The sequence below is a fragment of the Entelurus aequoreus genome, linkage group LG07 (genome assembly GCF_033978785.1).
Source record: "Entelurus aequoreus isolate RoL-2023_Sb linkage group LG07, RoL_Eaeq_v1.1, whole genome shotgun sequence".
NCBI lineage: Eukaryota > Metazoa > Chordata > Actinopteri > Syngnathiformes > Syngnathidae > Entelurus > Entelurus aequoreus.
Genome location: NC_084737.1, coordinates 32,648,868 through 32,671,015, shown reverse-complemented (window position 1 = coordinate 32,671,015; position 22,148 = coordinate 32,648,868). Strand labels below are relative to the sequence as shown.

Below are 22,148 nucleotides of genomic sequence, written 5' to 3'. Positions count from 1 at the left end.
ATAAAACCCAACATATTTTCTTTTTGTCAAAGTAGCTCAAATAGTTATAAAAAAAACCCTGCACTGAAGTACATGCATTCTAAAATATAAGCAACAGATAAACAATGTCTTTTGTACGGTAGAAAATGGATGGAAGCTGAATTAGCTATTAAAAAAAAACATTACAAAAATTATTATATCTGCCATTTTTATTCTGTAAAATTAGCTCTCAAAAGAAAAAAGGTTGGATACCCTTGTTCAAGAGTGTTACTTTTGCTTTACTTCAGTGTCTGGTAAAATGTTCCACCATATATTGCAATAGAAGCCATTTGGAATCCAGACTATATATTTAGAAGTACTATTTGTATATTTTACACAAATGAGGAGTGACCCGCTTACATAGTAATAAGCCTGCTCAGGCACAGGTAAACAATGTTTTGACATTGAAGATGAGACCCTTTGAGTTTCCGTTCTACATCCACCATGGATGAAGAGGTTACTGCTGCAAACAGGACTGTTGTGTCAACCCTTTTTAGCCAAAATAAAAGGTTTCCAGCAACATTAAAGACCAACAACTGTTCCTTCTAAACTAAAATCTCGTCTGTGTGCTCTGGAAACCAAACATAAGGTGTTGATCATAATCATTATATTAGTTAAAATAAGTACTTGTTGGAAATAAAGCAAATTATTTTTAATTCACATTCATTCCCCAGCTAAAGTTCTCAGAGAAACTATTTGCATACATTTATTCCCCGCCCTCCACCCCATTGAAACCCTAATGTAGTCATTGCTGTATGTAATTACATTAACAAACTTTCTACAAACTCAATTAGTTTAAGTTTACGTGCATACAGACTATGTAAAAAAAAAATCTGCTGGTGCTTGTTTTCTTTTCTTGCTGCCTGCTACTCCTTTTCTCATCATGTATAATTATAACCTAGCAGAAAATGCACTCGAAGGACTGTTTCGGCTGTTCAATGGTGACAAGATAAGAAAACACTCTACTGCTGTTAATTGTCGAACGTCCTATGGGTCCCAGCCTCTTGTTCTTGCTCACTGTAATTTCTGTTGAGCAGCCTGATAATTGAAGACCAGCATGCACGCACGCACACACCCACCCACACACACACACACGCACACACCCACACACACACACACACACACACACACATACGCACTCACACACACACACACACACACACACACACACACACATACGCACTCACACACACACACACACACACACACACACACACACCCACACACACACACACACACACACATACGCACTCACACACACACACACACACACACACACACACACACGCACAAATGCACACAGACACAGACACACACACACACCCTATGCTTGGGCATGTCGGTGGACCCCCAAAATAGGACAATAGTACACACCTGAGAAGTTGACATTTCGAATGTATTTGAGCAGCAGCGTGCCATTGATGGTGTCCATCTTGGGGCAGAGGCCAACTTTCCCCGGGCACAGGTCTTTGTGCATGTTGTGCAGAGCGTGAGCCATGGCGTAAACCGCGTCAATCACAAACTGGACCTTTCCTTCTTGTTCATAGGAGGAATCTTTGCCAATCCTCTCATGATCTAAAAGGGAACATTTTAGAAATATATCACACAAAAACAGCAAACATTTATTTTTGCATTCATGTCAAATGAGAAATGAATTGTGTGTATGCTATTAAGTCGACTTGATGTCCTCCATTTAATGATCAAAAAATTCACAGGTTCCAATTCCAATTATTGAACCTTAAAAATAAAGTCTAGTATTTATTAATATCAATTCTACAATATTCTTCCTGTCACACCTCATATGTTGTTTTATGTGCATCGTTTATCTCCACAAAGTCATGTTCCAGTTCCCATTTATTAATCAACAGGACATGCAAGTGATGGAGTGGTGATCCAGGAGTGGAGGACAGTGCAAGACAAGCCTCATCATTCTTCAGTATTAACATAATTAGATATGACAAGTGTATATTAATCTTGGCTGAGCTTGTTTCACTGCTTTGAAAATGTGTCAATCCACCATCGAGGTTTCAATTAGCAGCCTAATCTTTTTATTGGAGCATAACCTGCAAGCGCACAGAGGAATTCTGGTACAGTTTGACTTAGTTTTAGCAACAGTGAGTTCAGACAGAGGTCAAACTTTAGAATATGGTTAATGCTCGCGATAGACATTGTGCTGTTTTATTTTCTTTCTTTACACAAATTGTAGATTGATCAATGGATTTATTTGACTATACAAACGTTTGTATATTATTGTTTACAGTGCTTTCCGTCGAGGACGTGGAAGATATTTATTTATTTGGAACTTTGATAATAGGGCACATGCTGATTGGATTTAGCATTGCTTTGGTGTTTTGACAAATTTGGAAGACAATGGCAGCCGTTCAAGGAGCCAAAAGGCTGCCCGTCGCGATGGACAGAACGGATAAAACTGTGGGGGCACACAGACTGCGGTGATGTCAGAATTGAATCGCAAACTGCATTACATCTTGGAGAGGTTTTCCGAAATGCAAATATTGATCGATTTGAGAAAAAGAACAGAGGGTTAAAATCAGAAAACCAATTGGTATGTGTCTGCTTGCCCGAAACAACAACAATTGTAATATACAATTCGACTCCCTATGAAAATGGCCTTGGCCAGGCCGTGGGTAAACATCCCAGTGAGTCCAGCACAGTGATAGCCGCTCTGCACCCTCCCCTTTTCTTAGTAACTCCAGGCCTATAAACATAAAACACACGCAGCTCATGGACTGCTAGACATAGACATGCACATATACCCCCACGCCCACCCCAACCCCACGTCCTAGCCACTGCTTAACTCCTTTCAGTGTGAGAGTGGACGTAGCTGCGGTCCTCGTGCAGACTCCAGCAATTCCTCCCCTGTGTCGAGGCGATCATTCTTAATTTTGCCAAGCATTTTACTTTGTTGGCTGTTGCCCAGTGCAAAGAGCCACCACAGTGCGATGACGTCTCACCACTGGCGCGCTCTAATGACTTCACACCCACACAGACTTCCTTTCACAGACCAGCACAATGACCAGTGCAGCAGACACAAGCGCTCTTTCTGGTGGGTGGGTGGGTTGGGGGGGTGTAGGGGGGCACTGGCAACTGTGAGACTGGGGAGGCACAGCTTCATCCACCCAGACTGCCACCACCAGTTCTTTGTCCTGCAAGACCACAATTTCTTGTTCTTTGTCCAGTAATGCCGCCTCTTCCTACAGTGTTTTGTCTTGCAAGGATGCCTCCTCCTACAAGGGGGCCGCTGCCAGCTCTATATCCAGCCAAGCCGCCACCACCGCTATGTTTAGCCAGGCTTCCAGTGGCCCCAACGCCGACGTCTGCTCCACCAGTGCCACTGCCATTCTTGCCTCCAGTGGTTCCCATGCCACCGGCTTGACCAGTGGATCCGATGCCACCAGCTCCTCCAGTGGATCCCACGCCACCAGCTCCTCTTGTGGATCAGACCCCACCAGCTTCTCCACTCGGTTCAACGGCACCAGCTTCTCCAGTCAGTACGACGCAAGCTTCATCTACAGTGGGTCCGACGTCGACTAGTGTCCTAATTTTGGTATTTTGGTTTGCATTGTATTTTTTCATGGTGTGCTCATTTTTGCCGCCATCGCCTTTTTTAACTGCCTTACTGTGTTTCCCTCTCCAAGGTAAACGCTGTACAGTATTAATACACTACTTCACAAAACTACTGTAGTTGTTTGTAATACATTCTATTTTGTTTTTCATACAAAATGTGTAATCCAGAAAGTTGCTTTTCTTATTAAAAACATTTTACATGTTAAAATCCTGCACTTGTTTCGAGGACTCAGCACGAGGAAATTAAAGTTCACTTCATTTCAATGGTGTATGATGATTTAAAGTTAGCGTTTCACTTATTCACACCTGCTGCATTACATAAGCCTACATAAATACATGGTGTGCGACACAACACAAAAATCTACATGGAAGCAAGTCAGGCCTTTATGTGCAATTTTTTTTCTGTAGATGTCTGTGTGTGCCATTCTTCAGTTCGACAAAAACACTTCATTTGAACAGGAGCCCGCTTTTAAAAGTTGAATAGCTTGGGCTTGTCTCGCTGTTATTGTTTTGCTGCTCCCTTAGTTCCTTACTTTGCTGAGGCAATTTGATATTTGTGACAAGGCTGTGAATGTTTACCAGCTTAAATATTGCCAGTGGGGCTTCCTGTTTTAGTTACAGGCCAAGTAGAGATGTGAGCATCTAATTGTTTTTGTGACTCACATTCGGTCACTTTTTTCTCTGAATAGCTTTCTCCAGGTGTCTTCTATGTGACTTAGGCTCAATTCGAATACCCGTCCTCTGCCCTTGTTTTTGCCCTCCCTCCTTGGTTTTGCGTGTTCATGTAGGAGGGAAAGGCGAAGTACCTCCCTCGAAACTAAGTGAGCTTGCAGACTTTCTAACACTATCGAGTGTACAGACAGACAGACATACACACACACACACACACACACACACACACACACACACACACACACACACACACACACACACACACTACAATTGTCATCCAAGAACCATTAAACCATTAAAGAACCACTACTAAATGAATCAGAAGTTACTCCCAAGTTACTAAATAATTCAATAGTTTTTTCACAGAATATTTACTCCTACTCAAGTAATTATTTTGATGACTACTTTTTACTTTTACTTGAGTCATATTATTCGAAAGTAACGGTGCTCTTACTTGAATACATTCTTTGGGTACTCTACCCATCTCATAGTGTAATTGTATTTCTGTTGGGAAAACAAACTAAACCACACCGTTCATGTCAATCAAGAGGCGTTCGACGTCCGGTACGAGGGAAAGGCGAAGTACCTCCCTCGAAACTAAGTGAGCTCGCAGTCTTTCTTACACTATCGAGTGTGAGGAGAAAGATGGCAGACCGGAAACCCAGAGAAGCGTTCAAATGTAAGTAATAAGCGTGATTGAGGATTTTCATAATAATGACACCCGTGGTATTAGTCAGACTTAAAACCTTTGCTACTACACGTACAGTAAATAGTGGCTTCAAACAGAAATACACAATGAAACAGATTTTAAATTTTTTTCTTAATAGAGACAGGCAAAAGAAAATAATAGCACAAGCAAAGCCGTACATAGCGTGCAACGGCATCTTGAAAGTAAACATTTGCCGCATCTCCCTTACGTCACTGCAGACAAACGGCGAGGGTTGATGTTGTGGCGAGACTTGAGCGACGTCCGTATGCATAGGGGCCTATTTACAATACATCGCCATGGCATTAGATGCTAGAACCAAGGAGGACGGTCAAGTATGTAGAAGAGGGGAGGGGGAGGAGAGATAATTCGAAGTGAGCCTTAGGCTATGTCTACATTAAGCCGGATAACCCCTTAAACGAATAATTATTTAGCCTAAGCCCCGTTTCAGCCACACTAAACCAGCGTTTAAGGTTCCCCTCTACATGTTTTACACGGGTAAGTGCGCCGCTTTGTATGGACTCATTAATCGTTTACAAACTGAGTTCGGAGAGGAAGTGATGCCAGAAAGACCCCACACCGGAAGTGATGTCAGAAAGATGGAAGCGAGTCATCCAGACATGCCCGTGTGGAAATCACACATTAATACCTTAAGAGAAGCAAACGTGTGATTGCAGCTATTTCGGATACAACACATCTCAGACGGCAACATAGACGGTTGAGCGACAGTTTTGGATAAGGCCTGGAAGAACGGCAGCCTGGTGGGATATGTTTGTTAATGAGTGTGTGGTGCCAGCTGAACGGCAAGAGAACTTTCAAATGTCCAGGTCAGCTGTGATTCTACTTAGTAAAAAACTTTGTCCATTTGTCGAAAGGGAAACAACGACAGACTACGAAAAACAGCGAATACATTTGGACTGGCAAAGCAGATTATTACTAGTTATTGTCCGCGATGTATGTCGAGTGGTTACTCAACATCTAGTTTTGTACTCCATTGATTGATTGATTGAGACTTTTATTAGTAGGTTGCACAGTGAAGTACATATTCCGTACAATTGACCACTAAATGGTAACACCCGAATAAGTTTTTCAACTTTTTTAAGTCGGGGTCCACTTAAATTGATAACTATTGTGAAGCCATGAAGTGGTTGCGGCCGTCAAGTACGATCACCAATTTCAGCCTACAAGCACAGTGTCCTGACCAGATATCTATGATTGTTGTAAAATGTACTTTATCTCATTGTTTACTTCCACACGTCCATTAAAGATATGATTCAAGTATGATGGCTCAGGTGTGATTCACTACAATAGTCTAACAGCTGCTGATGGTGAGGCAAGCAAGGTTTACTGTTAAAAGGAATGTGGCAATAATTGAAAAACAGGATAAGGATACACTTCCAGGTCAGAGGTAACTATGTCGCACCGATTTTTTTCCGCGCATGCGTACTAGGTCGCGTTACGCCGGCGGACGGAGGGGGCTAGGGGGTCTTAAACGACAATTGTGTGTGTGTGGACACGGATACGGTTAGGTGAGATTTACCCTGGATAACCTTAGCTGGCTTAGTGTAGAAGGGGCCTTAATGATGGTAGGGTGTCAGTGGACTCTGAGAGGTGTTCGGATGTTCCTGCACTTAAGGCGCCCTGTGGATTTTTTGACCTCCACAAACAACACATAACCTTTTTTTTTTATGCCAGGTCTCAGGAAAGCTGATGCCGGTGTTAGATATAAGTGTGTTTGCTCCATACAGGTTTTGTCAAATGATCACACCTCCTAGCAATCCAAAAATGGAACAAGAAAAATGGCAGCATGCTGTGAACTGAAGCGTAAAGCTGTGAAAATTACTTTTTTTTTCTCTGACTGTCTGCTTCTGTCAACACCAATCCATAGAATTGTGAGTGTGCTTAAACCTTAAACCTAACAGCTGTACAGACCAGTAACAGCTTGCAATTCCCTCTTACAACTTAAGGTTTTCCTTTGGGAAAATGTCCACACATCAACTACTTTATTTTGGTGATGCATACATGAGAGAACTATAACTCACGGCTTTCAATATGTTTGTATACGTTGGAGAAAATCAAATAAATGCGTGACACAGAACTTAACACTATTTTCAATTGTGGGAATAATCTAAAATCAAACAGTTGTTCAGGCATTTTCCCCTTTTTTTATCCATGATTACAGGTTCAGGGTTTCCCTGAGACTGCCAGGATACCTGTGGTGGTGGGGGCGTGGTCAAGGGCGTGGCCACCATGACATCCTCGAATAAATTGCCTAGTCTGCTATGATGATATGATTTTCTTAATACATGTTTTTCACTAGTGTTTTTTACAATTGACTCTCTTTATTTTTGTCCTACTTCTAAATGTGTGCTTTAACTCCTGTGCAGCACTTTTGGAAACGTGTATTGTTTTCTAAAATGTGCTGTATCAATAAAGTCGATTGGATTGGATAAAAATGCTAAAACATTTACACATGTATTTAAGTTGAGGTTCAAACACACCTGTGAAGTGAAAACCATTTCAGGTGACCTCTTGAAGCTCATCGAGAGAATGCCAAGAGTGTGCAAAGCAGTAATCAGAGCAAAGGGTGGCTATTTTGAAGAAACTACAATATAAAACATGTTTTCAGTTATTTCACCTTTTTTTGTTAAGTACATAACTCCACATGTGTTCATTCATAGTTTTGATAGCTTAAGTGACAATCTACAATGTAAATAGTCATGAAAATAAAGAAAAAGCATTGAATGAGAAGGTGTGTCCAAACTTTTAAATAAATTGCGTGATTCATTTTGGAACTAGACATTACTAATGTTGTAGTTTTTTGTGATTAATCACCTGAGTTAACATGTTAATTTTGAAAGCCCTAGTTTTAAAACTAAATGTGATTTGTGGATAGCAATATATTGTTTATGTTCTAAAATTGGCAAAACAAAGCTTATTCAATTTGTTTCGGTTGAAAGAAGATATGAAAATGAATGTTACCAAATTGAGTAGGTTTTGGCCATTTTCATTTTGGAAAAAGTAAAAGAAAAGAAAACCTCCCCGGATTGCTAATAATCAAATGTAAACAATCAAATGCAGATACTTTTTCTTATGCCTTCTGATCTCTCTCTCTCTCTCTCTCTCTCTCTCTCTCTCTCTCTCTCTCTCTCTCTCTCTCTCTCTCTCTCTCTCTCTCTCTCTCTCTCTCTGTATGTCCACTACTTGATGTCCATACCCCCCCCCCCCCCCCACACCCCTGATGGTAAATAATGTAAATAATTCAATGTGATTATCTTGTGTGATGACTGTATTATGATGATAGTATATATGATAGTATATATCTGTATCATGAATCAATTTAAGTGGACCCCGACTTAAACAAGTTGAAAAACTTATTCGGGTGTTACCATTTAGTGGTCAATTGTACGGAATATGTACTTCACTGTGCAACCTACTAATAAAAGTCTCAATCAATCAATCAAGGTTGGAGAACCTCGATAAGACTACTAAGAAAATACACAATAGTTACCATATAATAGCCTTTTATGTCGAATACCGACTGAAGCATGGCAAACATTCAAATGCTAACTTTCTGTATTTTGGAGGAAATTTGACCATTGTCCAAATTGATGTGTTTGATGGCCCACCCTTGCCTTTTAGGACTGAACATAACTGACAAAAAACATCATATAGTGTGGAACATTTGTCTTTACTTCCGATACATTCAATGTTATACCAGCGATTCATGACTGTGTAAATCTGAATCACATTGTATGGTTCAAAAGTGTGAAACAGTTAACTGTCTGTGGAGAGGAAATTATTGAATTATTGTATCTGCCAGTGAGAATTTGAGCCTGTGCCCTCCCTTGTAGTTATTAGTCCTTGTAACCTGGGATGTTAAGCTTATGCTCCCCAATAAACCATTTAGCAGCTAACATTGCTTGCTTGTTATATGTCAGACTTCTGATTGGAATTACTTTGTTAGATACTATTTTTGACCTATAGTGTGCTGAACATCTCCCAGGCTTTAGTGTCTTTAGCCAATTTTGGCTATAGATGTTTGCCTGAAAGGTCATGAAAAATTTGAGGTACTGATATTGCTCATATTGAGACCTAGATAGTACTGTAGTTTAAGGTTACTTTTGGATCTTTTATGTTGGTAGTACAGCATTTTATAAAAGTGAGTACACTCTTCAAATTTCATTAACCATTCATATATAGTAGGGGGGATAGTACTTGATGGTTTGAGTTTATTTCAAACATGCATCCAATTACAACATGATACATCACAATTTCCTGTTTCTCTTTTCAACGTGTTCTGAAAGAAGTAGGCAGAAGCAGGGCTTCAACCTGGACATGCCTCAGAGTAGTCAGTGTATATCTCATGTAGCAGTATAGATTGACTATCCACTCAGAAGGACTCATCACACAGCAGTCATTATTGTCAAATTATCTGGCAACACAAGTGAGTACCAAGATAATTGTGGCTTGCCTACAGTCAATCATTGTGATGTTAGTGTCATGAATGCTGGAGCGCTGCGGTTCATTGAAGAAAACATGAATTCCAATATGTACTGTGACCCTCCATTGGGAAACTGGATCGCAGGGCAATTTTCCACCATGATAACGACCGAAAACACACTTACAAGTTGACAAGCTCTTTGCTACGGAAGCTGAAAGTGATTAATTATCTCAAGCAATAGATGGAGGAGCACAAGTTGTCCAACATCCACCAGCTATGTGATGTGGTTCCATAGCCAGGAGGATTAAGGCAATGCTAGACAACAATGGAGGTCACACTAAATATTCACACTTCAGACATTGTTCACAATAATGCTTATGCATATTTGTTTTGAGAGTACAGTTTCATTTTCATTTTCATTTTCATGTTTATTTCGAATATGTAGACAAAACAAAAACAACACATTTTGAAAAAAAACAACAAAAAAAGCCATTCAAGAATGAATAACAAAACCAATAATAATAATAATAATAATAGTAATAATAAAAAGCAAAAGAAACAAGAAATGAAAATAAAAATTAATGTAAACATATCCGAAAAGGAGTGAGAAGAAGTAAAAACTTATGTACTCCCACCCCTCTTATTACTTACTGTATGTTTAATAATAATAATAATAATAGTATATAAAAAAGTTATGTCATATAAATACATATACATATATATATATATATATATATATATATATATATATATATATATATATATATATATATATATATATATATATATATATACATACATGTATATCTACAACACACATTTAACAAGTAACTATGAATGTGACACAACAGCGTGTATACATAGTATACATATACATACACATACAAACCCACTGACTCTTAGTGCAGTTCACTATATCCTGTGAACAATATATTTTTGTACATTCTTTTAAAAACATTGATGCTTGGACTTTGCTTATGTACTTCGCTCAGATTGTTCCACAACTTGACACCTGTGATGGAAATGCGAAAACTTTTCATGGTGGAATTTCTCATCTGAATTTTAAAATTGAGTTCTCTCCTCAAACTATGCCCCCCCTCACGTTCACTAAACATGTTTTGAATGTTCAGTGGTAACAAATGGTTCATAGCCCTGTACATAGTTATTGCTGTTTGATATGAGACAATGTCGGTGAATTTTAATAATTTAGACTGTAGAAATAGTGCATTGGTCTGTTCCAGATAGCCGACCTTGTGAATGGTCCTTACTGCTCTTTTTTTGTAAAATGATTAGTGACTGTAACGAACTTTTGTAATTGTTACCCCAGACTTCAGTACAGTAGTTTAAGTATGGCAAGACTAAAGAACAGTAGATAGTGTGGAGTGACTTATGATCCAGAACCTGCTTTGCTTTGTTTATGACTGCTATACTTCTTGCTACTTTGTATTTTACATGTGTACTATGTGCTTTCCAGCTGAGCTTGTCGTCAATTGTTACACCAAGGAATTTGATTTTGTGCACCTGCTCAATAGCCACCCCATCAATTTCTATCTTCAACTGTGTGTTTAACCTGAACCTGCCAAAGAACATAAACAGTGAATACATACTGTTATTCAAGCGTATACTAGCAGCTCAAAAGTGTTATCAACATTTCATTTCCATGGGGTTGTTCCTTGAGAAGATAGAATACAATTGTTGCTAAAATGTCCATCCATCCATTTTCTACCGCTTATTCCCTTCAGGGTCGCGGGTGGCACTGGAGCCTATCTCAGCTACAATCGGGCGGAAGGCGGGGTATGTTGCTAAAATGTGAAGGCTGTATTTATTTTTGTGAGTTACAGTTGTACCTCGGTTTGCTTTAGTAATTTGTTCAAAAGAAAACCTTATAATGCAAAAACCAAAACAAATTTTTCCAAAGGAAATAAGATAAATCGAATTAGTACGTTGTACACACACACACACACACACACACACACACACACGCACACACACACACACACACACACACACACACACACACACACACACACACACACACACACACACACACACACACACACACACACACACAGACACACGATATTAGCACAAAACTAGGGCTGTCAAAGATAATGGGATAATAACGCTTTAACTATATATTTAAATATTGACACCATTTTTTTTAATGGGCAATTAACGCACACGCTTCATTTTTGACCCTTGGGCCGTGCCGTAGCGGGAGAAACCTGGCTGCAGTTCACTTGTTACTGATGAGCCACAAGCGAGCATAAATGGACAAAGGAAAGGCCACCTTATGGAAATATCAGGTTCAAAGCCATGGCAAGTTGTTCTCCTGACAAGAACGGACTATTTTTCACCGTGAAAAGAGGCGACATCCCCGCAGCAAATGCCTGCTGCCCACGTCGTTCAAAGGTGGGTGGTGCTTCACTTCCATGTTCAGATTACGGTTAAGGTTCAGTGATAACATAACATTTAGATGTTAATGTTACTGATTTAGTAAGTAAGATGACATACAAGCTCAAAAGAAATGAAAGACGGTCGGCAGGAATTCGAAAAGAGACTTTTTTTAATTGCAAACAGTCGATCCAAGATCAAAACATGCCAAGACACTTTCTCGAACAAATCACAAACTTTTCCGGGTTCAAAATAAAAGCTCCACGCTATACATCCGGTTTGACATTACATACATTAACAAAATAAAAATCTCTGAAATTGCGATCATGCTTTGTCAAAGATGTTTTGTAATGTTATTCTGTGATATTTGCATATAGAGACATGCTAGTACATTAGTTGAGGAACATTTGTTGGGGGGGCTAAAATAGTGTGTATTTTTTTTACAACATGTTCTGGTCGAGTCCTCAATTACAGAATGATTAGCAGGCTGAGTATTACATTTTACATGCACACACACACACACACACACACACACACACACACACACACACACACACACACACACACACACACACCCACACACACACACACACACACACACACACACACACACACTACAATTGTCATCCAAGAACCATTAAACCATTAAAGAACCACTATTAAATAAATCAGAAGTTACTCACAAGTTACTCAATAATTCAATAGTTTTTTCACAGAATATTTACTCCTATTCAAGTAATTATTTTGATGACTACTTTTTACTTTTACTTGAGTCATATTATTCGAAAGTAACGGTGCTCTTACTCAAGTACATTCTTTGGGTACTCTGCCCATCTCATAGTGTAATTGTATGTATGTTGGGAAAACAAACTAAACCATAACCATACATGATTATTTAACATCTCTTTTACTTTGAAGACCCTTGTTGGCAAAATTGACAATGATCAAAGAGGGATGAGGGCAGGGGAAAACTTAGTTTTACACAGTAATTTTGTCTTGAATTAAATAGTCTTTCTCACCTTATTTCTCAAAATGCTGCCACTCATAATTGTCTTTGACCCCATTGTGGATTATTTCGCAGACATACTCAATATAAAAAAATATCAGAGACTGAGTCAACATACGCAGGCAAACGGACATACACTATATTGCCAAAAGTATTTGGCCACCTGCCTCGACTCCCATATGAACTTAAAGTGCCATCCCATTCCTAACCCATAGGGTTCAATATGATGTCGGTCCACCTTTTGCAGCTACTACAGCTTCAACTCTTCTGGGAAGGCTGTCTACAAAGTTGACAGGTTGACGGTCCAAAAGCGCATTGGTGAGGTCACACACTGATGTTGGTCGAGAAGGCCTGGCTCTCAGTCTCTGCTCTAATTCATCCCACAGGTATTCTATTGGGTTTTAGGTCAGGACTCTGTGCAGGCCATTCAAGTTCATCCACTCCAAACTCTGCTATCCATATCTTTATGAACCTTGCTTTGTTCACTGGTGCACAGTCATGTTGGAAGAGGAAGGGGCCCGCTTATTTGGATGGGTGGTCAAATACTTTTGGCAATATAGAGTATGTTTGACCATATGATAACTGAGATAGTGTAGAAAAACAGAAAAATATTTATTTGAATCATTTAAAATGTGGGGCTTACAAAAAACCAGGTACCACAGTTACATACTTGATATACATTAAAAACATCGAAACAATCAATACAATTTTGGGCCATTTTGCGATGTCACGTATTTCTATAAAAATAAATATCTAAACCTGATCCAAACAAAACTGTGCTCTGTGTTCTATGCACAACATCTCTCTGCAGCAGCAGACAGATGACTAAGAATCCAACGTATTGCTTCAGTTCCCCCAGTAGAACACAATTATAACAGTAACAAAAAAAAAACCTTTCATCTAGGGGAAACAAAAATAGAATAAAACAAACTACATTTAATACAAGTGCCTGACTAAAAGCTGACCTCTCAGAACACAGATAATGATTGTAGTACAAAAATGACGAACAAGAACTGGTTAAATTAACATGCATATCAGATTTGTCTTAGAATGTCCTGCATTATTAATACCTCTTTTGTTCAATTTTTTTTTTACATCATTAAATTTTCTAAATGCATTGCAAGTTAAGTCCATGTTTTGTAATTGTTCAATAAGTATGGAGGCAATGGTACACGGAATGTTTTTTTTTTACTTCTTTTACAGTGTAATATGACTGTGACAGAAGCAGATCTGAAGGCACAAACGTCATATTTGGCCTCAGGGGCTCTAAATACAAGAACATTGGGGGCAAAGCAGCCATGTGAATTATTAATATTTGCACGGTGTGTCGTTTTCTTTTCTTTCAAAGTTAAAAACACTTTACACACATGTTTCATCATTGGAGGGTGACCTTTTACTGTTTAGTTTTTCCACTGCATCAGTATCTTAGATGTGCTTACGCAAAGCGCACACGTATAACACAATAATTCCATGGTCTTTGATCTAATTACTTTGACCCACTACCCGGTATATATGTTCCCAGTAAATTATACTATAATATTATGAAGGCCCCATTGCAAATCTGATGTATAAAGACTAGGGGTGTACTGCTTTTCTAGATACGGCGGTATTTAACATACAGCCATGTGATGCAACCACCTAGTCGAGTCTCGTTTTTTATGACAGCCGTAATCCAGGTCCTCTACGAGCAACTGTAAGGCTTACAAGCCCATTACATCACATCTCGGTTTCTAAGTGTTCACAATAATACCATGATGCCTGACTGTATCAAATAAACACTGTGTAGCCGGGTCAGAAAATAAACTACATCTCCCATAGTACTCTGTCCAGCGCGGGGCGCCCAAGGTGGGGGCGTGGAACGTTATAAGCAGGAAGAGAAGTGTGTCCATAGTCGATGAGAGAAATTGGGGTTTTTTTGGACATTTTCCTGAAAAATGTAATCAAATCTACTCATAACTATTTGAGTTACGTTACTAACAAACTGACAAACTCTGGTGAAAACATAAACTCTTTGGCGCAGGTAAGAAAGTCCATTTTGCAAAGCAATGCATGCTACAGGAAATACGAGGAAACTGAAAAACTACTTGATAAATCCTCAATCCATCCATCCATTTCCACTGCTCGTCTCTCTCGATGTCGCGGGGGTGCTGGAGCCTATCCAGCTGCACTCGGGCGGAAGGCAGTGTACACCTTGAAAATATATTTGAAGCCAGCAAAGCCAATCAACAGTTTGTGCGATGTTTACATGATTAAAAGTTAAATTGTTTGTTACTTTTTCTCAGAAACAACATATTCCAGTCTGATATAGACATGTCCACTGTGGAGGACACTGCTTGTAAGAAAGTAAAAGTTGAAAGACACTAAAGTGAACATTATTGTTTTACACTGGATGTTTACATCTTCACTTTAAAGACACACAACTGTTAAGTTTTTTTAATATTTGCTTGAAACAGTGGATGTCCCCGCACAATTATTTGCACTTAAACATTCATGTTTGTATTGTAATAAATATGATTATAACATTTTAGCATTATGTTTGTCTTCAATTACAGTTTATCCTAAACACATACCATACATGTTTTTTTTCTATTATTTACCATGATAGTATATTATTAGAATAGTATATCTGTCCCTCACTACTGCTCTGATTTAACCATCATTATTCGGACATAAATAGCTTGATTTATATTCCAAAATTTTAAGTATATGTGCTCGGTAAGTTGGCCTTCCGGAAGGGTACCCATCCAAGATCGAGTTAAAAGCCAATATATTGATTTTATCGATACTAGAAAAAAGAAAACAATGGATTTATGAATGGCAGACTTTATATGAAGTTCAGCAATTTTAATGAAAAGGATGTTAAACGTTTAGTCTGTCTGCCAGTCTGTGGCGTCATCTAAACAAAAATGACATACATCTACGGTGGTTGAAAAAAGTCATAACAAATGCCACACTACAATATCATTATTTACAGCACAAAAATGTTCAGCTACAGCACGATTGCAAAAGCCACAACAAATAAAAACGACAACACAATAATGTGAAGCCACAACTTAAAATTAAACTACAAAGGATGCGACGGACAAAACGGGAGTGACAGCAGAGCAAGTTCTCTGACGGACCAGCTTGAGACAGAAGATGAAAAGAAGTGTAATAAACACTCACAGTAGGTTAGTATTATTGAAAAAGTAAAAAAAAATGGTCACACCTCACTTACGTTTCCAACTTTTTTTTTTTTTGCTTAAAAGCTACTGAATCTTTGATTGATTGATTGATTGATTGAGACTTTTATTAGTAGGTTGCACAGTGAAGTACATATTCCGTACAATTGACCACTAAATGGTAACACCCGAATAAGTTTTTCCACTTGTTTAAGTCGGGGTCCACTTAAATTGATTCATGATACAGATATATACTATCATATATACTATCATCATAATACAGTCATCACATAAGATAATCACATTGAATTATTTACATTATTTACAATCAGGGGTGTGGAGGGGAAGGGGAGGATATGGACATCAAGTAGTGGACATAGAGAGAGAGAGAGAGAGAGAGAGAGAGAGAGAGAGAGAGAGAGAGAGAGAGAGAGAGAGAGAGAGAGAGAGAGAGAGAGAGAGAGAGAGAGAGAGAGAGAGAGAGATCAGAAGGCATAAGAAAAAGAAAAAGTATCTGCATTTGATTGTTTACATTTGATTATTAGCAATCCGGGGAGGGTGTTAGTTTAGGGTTGTAGCTGCCTGGAGGTGAACTTTTATTGCGGTTTTGAAGGAGGATAGAGATGCCCTTTCTTTTATACCTGTTGGGAGCGCATTCCACATTGATGTGGCATAGAAAGAGAATGAGTTAAGACCTTTGTTAGTTCGGAATCTGGGTTTAACATAGTTAGTGAGCACCCCCTGGTGTTGTGGTTATGGCGGTCATTTACGTTAAGGAAGTAGTTTGACATGTACTTCGGTATCAGGGAGGTGTAGCGGATTTTATAGACTAGGCTCAGTGCAAGTTGTTTAACTCTGTCCTCCACCTTGAGCCAGCCCACTTTAGAGAAGTGGGTAGGAGTGAGGTGGGATCTGGGGTGGAGGTCTAGAAGTAACCTGACTAGCTTGTTCTGAGATGTTTGGAGTTTAGATTTGAGGGTTTTGGAGGTGCTAGGGTACCAGGAGGTGCATGCGTAATCGAAAAAGGGTTGAACGAGAGTTCCCGCCAGAATCCTCAAGGTGCTTTTGTTGACCAAAGAGGAAATTCTGTAGAGAAATCTCGTTCGTTGGTTAACCTTTTTGATTACCTTGGTTGCCATTTTATCACAGGAAAGGTTAGCCTCTAGAATGGAACCTAGGTAGGTGACCTCATCCTTCCTGGTCATAACAATGTCACCTACTTTTATGGTGAAGTCATTGACTTTCTTAAGTTTGATGTGGGACCCAAACAGGATGGATTCTGTTTTACCCAAGTGTATGGATAGCTTGTTGTCAGCGAGCCAGGTGCAAGTTCTATAGAGCTCAGCACTGAGGATTTTCTCCACCTGTGACTTGTCCTTGCCGGATACCAGCAAGGCAGAGTTGTCCGCAAACAAAAACAATTCACAGTCGCATGCCGATGACATGTCGTTTATGTATATTAGGAACAGTAAAGGTCCCAATATACTGCCTTGGGGGACTCCACAGCTCACCGAGAGGGGGGGGCACGGTGCCGTTCACCTCTACCACCTGTTCCCTCCCCTCCAAGTAAGATTGCATCCAGCTCCATGAGGTTTTGTTAAATCCGTGTGCTCTGAGCTTATCCAACAGTATAGCGTGGTTAACGGTGTCAAAGGCCTTCTGAAGGTCCAGCATGACCATGCCGCAGTATTTGCCCGCGTCCACCTCATGTTTGATGTGGTCGGTCAGATAGAGAAGGCATGTGTCAGTGGAGTGGTTAGTTCTGAAGCCGGATTGGAATTTGTACATGAGTTTATTAGTGGCAAGGTAACTATCGACCTGTTCATAAACTATTTTCTCCATTACTTTCGAAACGGAACTGGGAATAGAAACAGGTCGGTAGTTGCCAGGTTCAAATTTGCTTCCTTTTTTAAAGAGGGGAGTTACTCTTGCTATCTTAAAATCTTTTGGTACTTGGCCTTGTGTAATTGATAGGTTTATTATGTGCGTGATGATCGGGGCAATGATGGAGGCAGAGTCCCTGAGGAATCTGGAGGGAATATTATCAAGGCTGGTGGCCTTGTTAGGGTGGAGCGCACTCAATTTTTTAAACACCTCATCAGCTGTGACCATTTCTAATTTGAAATCATCGTTGGATACTCCTAGCTTTCTGTAGAAGGTTTTAATGTGTTCTACACCAAAGCGACCAGAGTGGTGGGACAGCTTGTTTACAAGAGTTGCGGCTATGCTGGTGAAAAAGATGTTAAGTCGGCTAGCTACCTCCATTTTGTCTGTAATGAGGGAGTCACCCTCCTTGATGCTGATGTTGGTGAGTCTTGTTTTAAGTTTCTGGCTGCAACCAGGAAGCTGGTTGTTGAGAATTTTCCAGAGCTCACGTGGCTTATTTGTGTTTTCCTCTATTTTGTCGTTAATGTAATTTTTTTTAAAGGATTTAGTCAGGTTGGTTGACTTATTTCTTAATTTATTGCATTGCTTTTTGAGAGTTGAAAGGAGTAATTTGAGGTTGATATTATTGGGTTGTTTATCTACTTCTGTTTTACATTTTTGGTATTCAGAGTATTTCCTGTCTCTGTCTTTTATGGCAGCTAATAGGTCCGGATTCATCCATGGTTCCGAGCGGGCTTTGATACTGACTGTTTTCACGGGAGCCATGTCATTTAGTATCTTTAGGAACGCCGTTTTGAAGCGATCCCAAGCAACATCGACCAGGTTGCTCGCGAGCACAGGGGACCAGTCCCACTCATCTAATTTTAAATTGAAATTGTCATTGGAATATTTTTTGAGGGATCTAGATTGGGCTGTTATGTGGCCATTGGCTTTAGGTTTAGCTATTTTATGGGTGCAGAAGGTTAGATAGTGTTCGCTAAGACCACAGATCATGACCCCACTATTTTTTATTTTAGGTCGGACTGAAGTGAGAATGAGATCTATGGTTGGTTGGGTGGAATCACACACCCTTTTGGGTAGCGCTATTAGCTGGGAAAGACCGTGCAGATTACAAAACTTGCTGAAGGATCTGAAGACAGGCGCATCTTTGCGTTGAATATCTGTGTTCAGATCCCCAGTTATAATTTTTTTCCATGTTGTCTGTCCCTGCCAAGCATTCTTCCAAAGCCCCATAGAAATCACTCTGATTAGGGGGTCTATAAACAGTCCCTATTAGTACCGGCTTAGCGTTTTTAAATTTGATTTCCGCCCACACAGATTCCAGGTCATTGTGGTTAAGATCAGTGCGAGTTATGTATTTAATATCCTGGTGAATATACATACAAACGCCCCCACCGTGTTTATTCCTATCCTTTCTGATAACCGAAAAGTTTTGTATTTCTATCTCTGAGTCAGAAATACTTTGATCAAATTTGGTTTCAGAGAAACACAAGATTTTTACCTTCGTGTTGAGGAACATTTCTCTGATTTGGTCAAGTTTGGCTCCAGAGAGGCTGTTCACATTAAGGTGGATGATGTGTAGTCCACTGGAACCAAAAAGAGCATCAGAGTCCGCTGTGTTGTGGTACTGACCAGAAAAATTGTTGGTTATTATTGCTGTTAAAGTTGAAGAGCAAGGAGAGAGAGGAGAGAGAGAGAGAGGCATATTGATCGTCCTCCAGGTGAAGGGGGAGGGAGAGGGAGTGGGAGGGGCGGAGTTGGAGAGGGGGAGAGGGGGAGGCCAGGTAGGGTTGCTGGGGGTGGGGTTGGGTTTCCTTTTGGCGGGCTTTTTTGAAGACAAAGAGAACGAGAATAACGAAAATGTTTGTGTAAAGGCGCCTCTAAATCCTGTGTATGCCGCGTCCCCGACCGTCTGGGACCGGGGAGAAGCCGCGTGGACCCCCGCCATCTCGTGCAGTTCTCCGCAATCACCGATGTCTGGGTCGCCGTCCACCGCAGCCGCCGCGTCGTTCACCGCCACTGAGTCGATGCCTTCTCCGATGATCGGGTCGTCCTCCACCGCCGCCGCAGAGCCTCCGACCGTGTCGATGAACGGGGCGAAATCCTCCGCCGAGCCGCCGACCGCTGGAGCACAGGTGAGCTTTCGGGACAACATTAACCGTGTTGTTGTAGGTCCAGGGTTGAGTTCAGTGTCTCCTGATAGTAGAAGTAATAGTAGTATTATTGACTTTCTGTCTATCCTTCCAGTCAGGGGCATGTTTCTTCTGCCTCGATGTGCAGACAAGCATGATGCTAACACGTTAGCTCCAAAGCCAAGGTGCTTCGCTGATGTATTGTCGTGGAGATAAAAGTCACTGTGTATGTCCATTTCGCGTTCTTGACTCTCATTTTCAAGAGGGCGTTCAGCTCCAGGTTGTTGAGGCTGCACCAGGACGTCAGCCGGTCCACCTCTCTCCTGTGGGCGGACACATCGCCATTCGAGATGAGCCCGATGAGGGTGGTGTCATCCGCAAACTTGAGCAGTTTTACGGATTGGTGACTGGAGGTGCAGCAGTTTGTATACAGGGAGAAGAGCCAGGGGGAGAGTACACAGCCTTGAGGAGTACCAGTGTTTGTGGTTCGACTGTCCGAGACAATCTTCCCCAGCCGCACGTGCTGTCTTCGGTCTGTCAGGAAGTCATTGATCCAACTGCAGAGGGAGTCGGGCACGCTGAGCTGGTAGAGCTTGTCTCGTAGCAGTCTAGGGAGGATGGTGTTGAAGGCAGAGCTGAAGTCCACAAACAGGATCCTAGCATAGGTTCCTGGGGAGTCCAGATGCTCCAGGATGAAGTGGAGGGCCAGGTTCACTGCATCATCCACAGACCTGTTGGCTCTGTAGGCGAACTGCAGTGGGTCCAGGAGGGGGGCGGTGATGTCCTTGAGGTGGGGCAGGACCAAGCGCTCAAAGGGCTTCATGACCACAGACGTCAGCTAGACCGGCCTGTAGTCATTTAGTCCTGTGATCCGTGCTTTCTTGGGGATAGGGACAATGGTGGAGGTCTTAAAGCAGGACGGCATGCGGCATAGCTCTAGAGAGGTGTTAAAAATGTCAGAGAAGACAGGAGCCAGCTGGTCCGCACAGTGTCTGAGAATGGAGGGGGAGACACCATCCGGCCCGGGGGCCTTCCGCGTATTCAGCTTCAAGAACTGCCGGCGTACATCCTCTTCTTTGATGGTCAGGGCCTTTACAGTCCTATGATGTTTTTGGAGTCCTGTGATGTCATTGGAGTCCTTTGAGTCCTTTAACTCCTTTAATGAAGTGCTGGCATTGGTGGGGAGGGTGATGGTGGGGGGAGCATGGCTTTGATGAGCTGAAGGCCGTTCATGACGACAGTAATGTGTGTTGAGGCCCTGAGCGAGAGTCCGGTCATTCAGAGCCTGGGGGGTTTTGGGCTTATAGTTCGTTAGGGCCCTTAGACCTCTCCAAACTGCCGCAGAATCATTGGAGCGGAACTGTTCCTGTAGACGGTTAGAGTACACAGATTTAGCTTTCTCCACTTCCCTGTTGAAGTGGTACTTTGCTTCTCTGTATGTACTTCGGTCCCCGCTTATCCACGCAGCCTCCTTCTTCTTGCACAGCTGTCGGAGCTTGGGTGTGAACCAGGCTTGTCGTTGTTATAACAAACCCTGGTGCGCGTTGGAATAATGCGCGCCTCATTGAACTGTATGTATGAGGTCACAGTGTCCGTATACTCGTCCAGATTGTTCGTGGCCGCTCCAATTGCCTCCCAGTCTGTCGTCTCCCAACAAGCACGCAACTCGTCCACAGACTCGGCGGTGAAACACTTAATGGTCCTCATAACAGGTTTAGCCAGTTTCAGATAACAGTGAGACAGTGAAGTGTCAGATAACACTACTGCCATCACTAAGAAGGCTCAGCAGCGGCTGCACTTCCTGAGAGTCCTCAAGAAGTACAACCTGGACTCCAACCTGCTGCTGACCTTCTACCGCTCATCCATTGAGAGCCTGCTGACATACTGCATCACAGCATGGTACGGCAGCTGCACCGCTGCAGACAGGGAGAGGCTCCAGAGAGTGGTAAAGGCAGAACAGCGGATCATCGGCTGCCCTCTGCCCCCCTGATAGACATGTACACCTCCCGCTGCCTCAGCCAACATTATCAAGGACAGCTCCCACCCTGGCTTTGACCTGTTTGACCTGCTGCCCTCAAGAATGCGCTACAGGGTCATCAGGTCTAAGACAAACAGACTCAAGAACAGTTTTTTCCCTAAAGCC

General features: G+C 41.3%; 1 protein-coding gene across 2 annotated transcripts in view; it reads right to left on the bottom strand.

Moving 5' to 3' along the window:
• LOC133653685 (metabotropic glutamate receptor 4-like) overlaps window positions 1-22,148 on the bottom strand; it is a 448,987-nt gene that overhangs the window by 40,130 nt on the left and 386,709 nt on the right. For both annotated transcript variants that reach the window (XM_062053243.1, XM_062053244.1), the window contains one exon: window positions 1,393-1,593. In XM_062053243.1, the coding sequence (XP_061909227.1) occupies window positions 1,393-1,593 (201 nt within the window). The remainder of the gene's footprint in view (window positions 1-1,392; window positions 1,594-22,148) is intronic.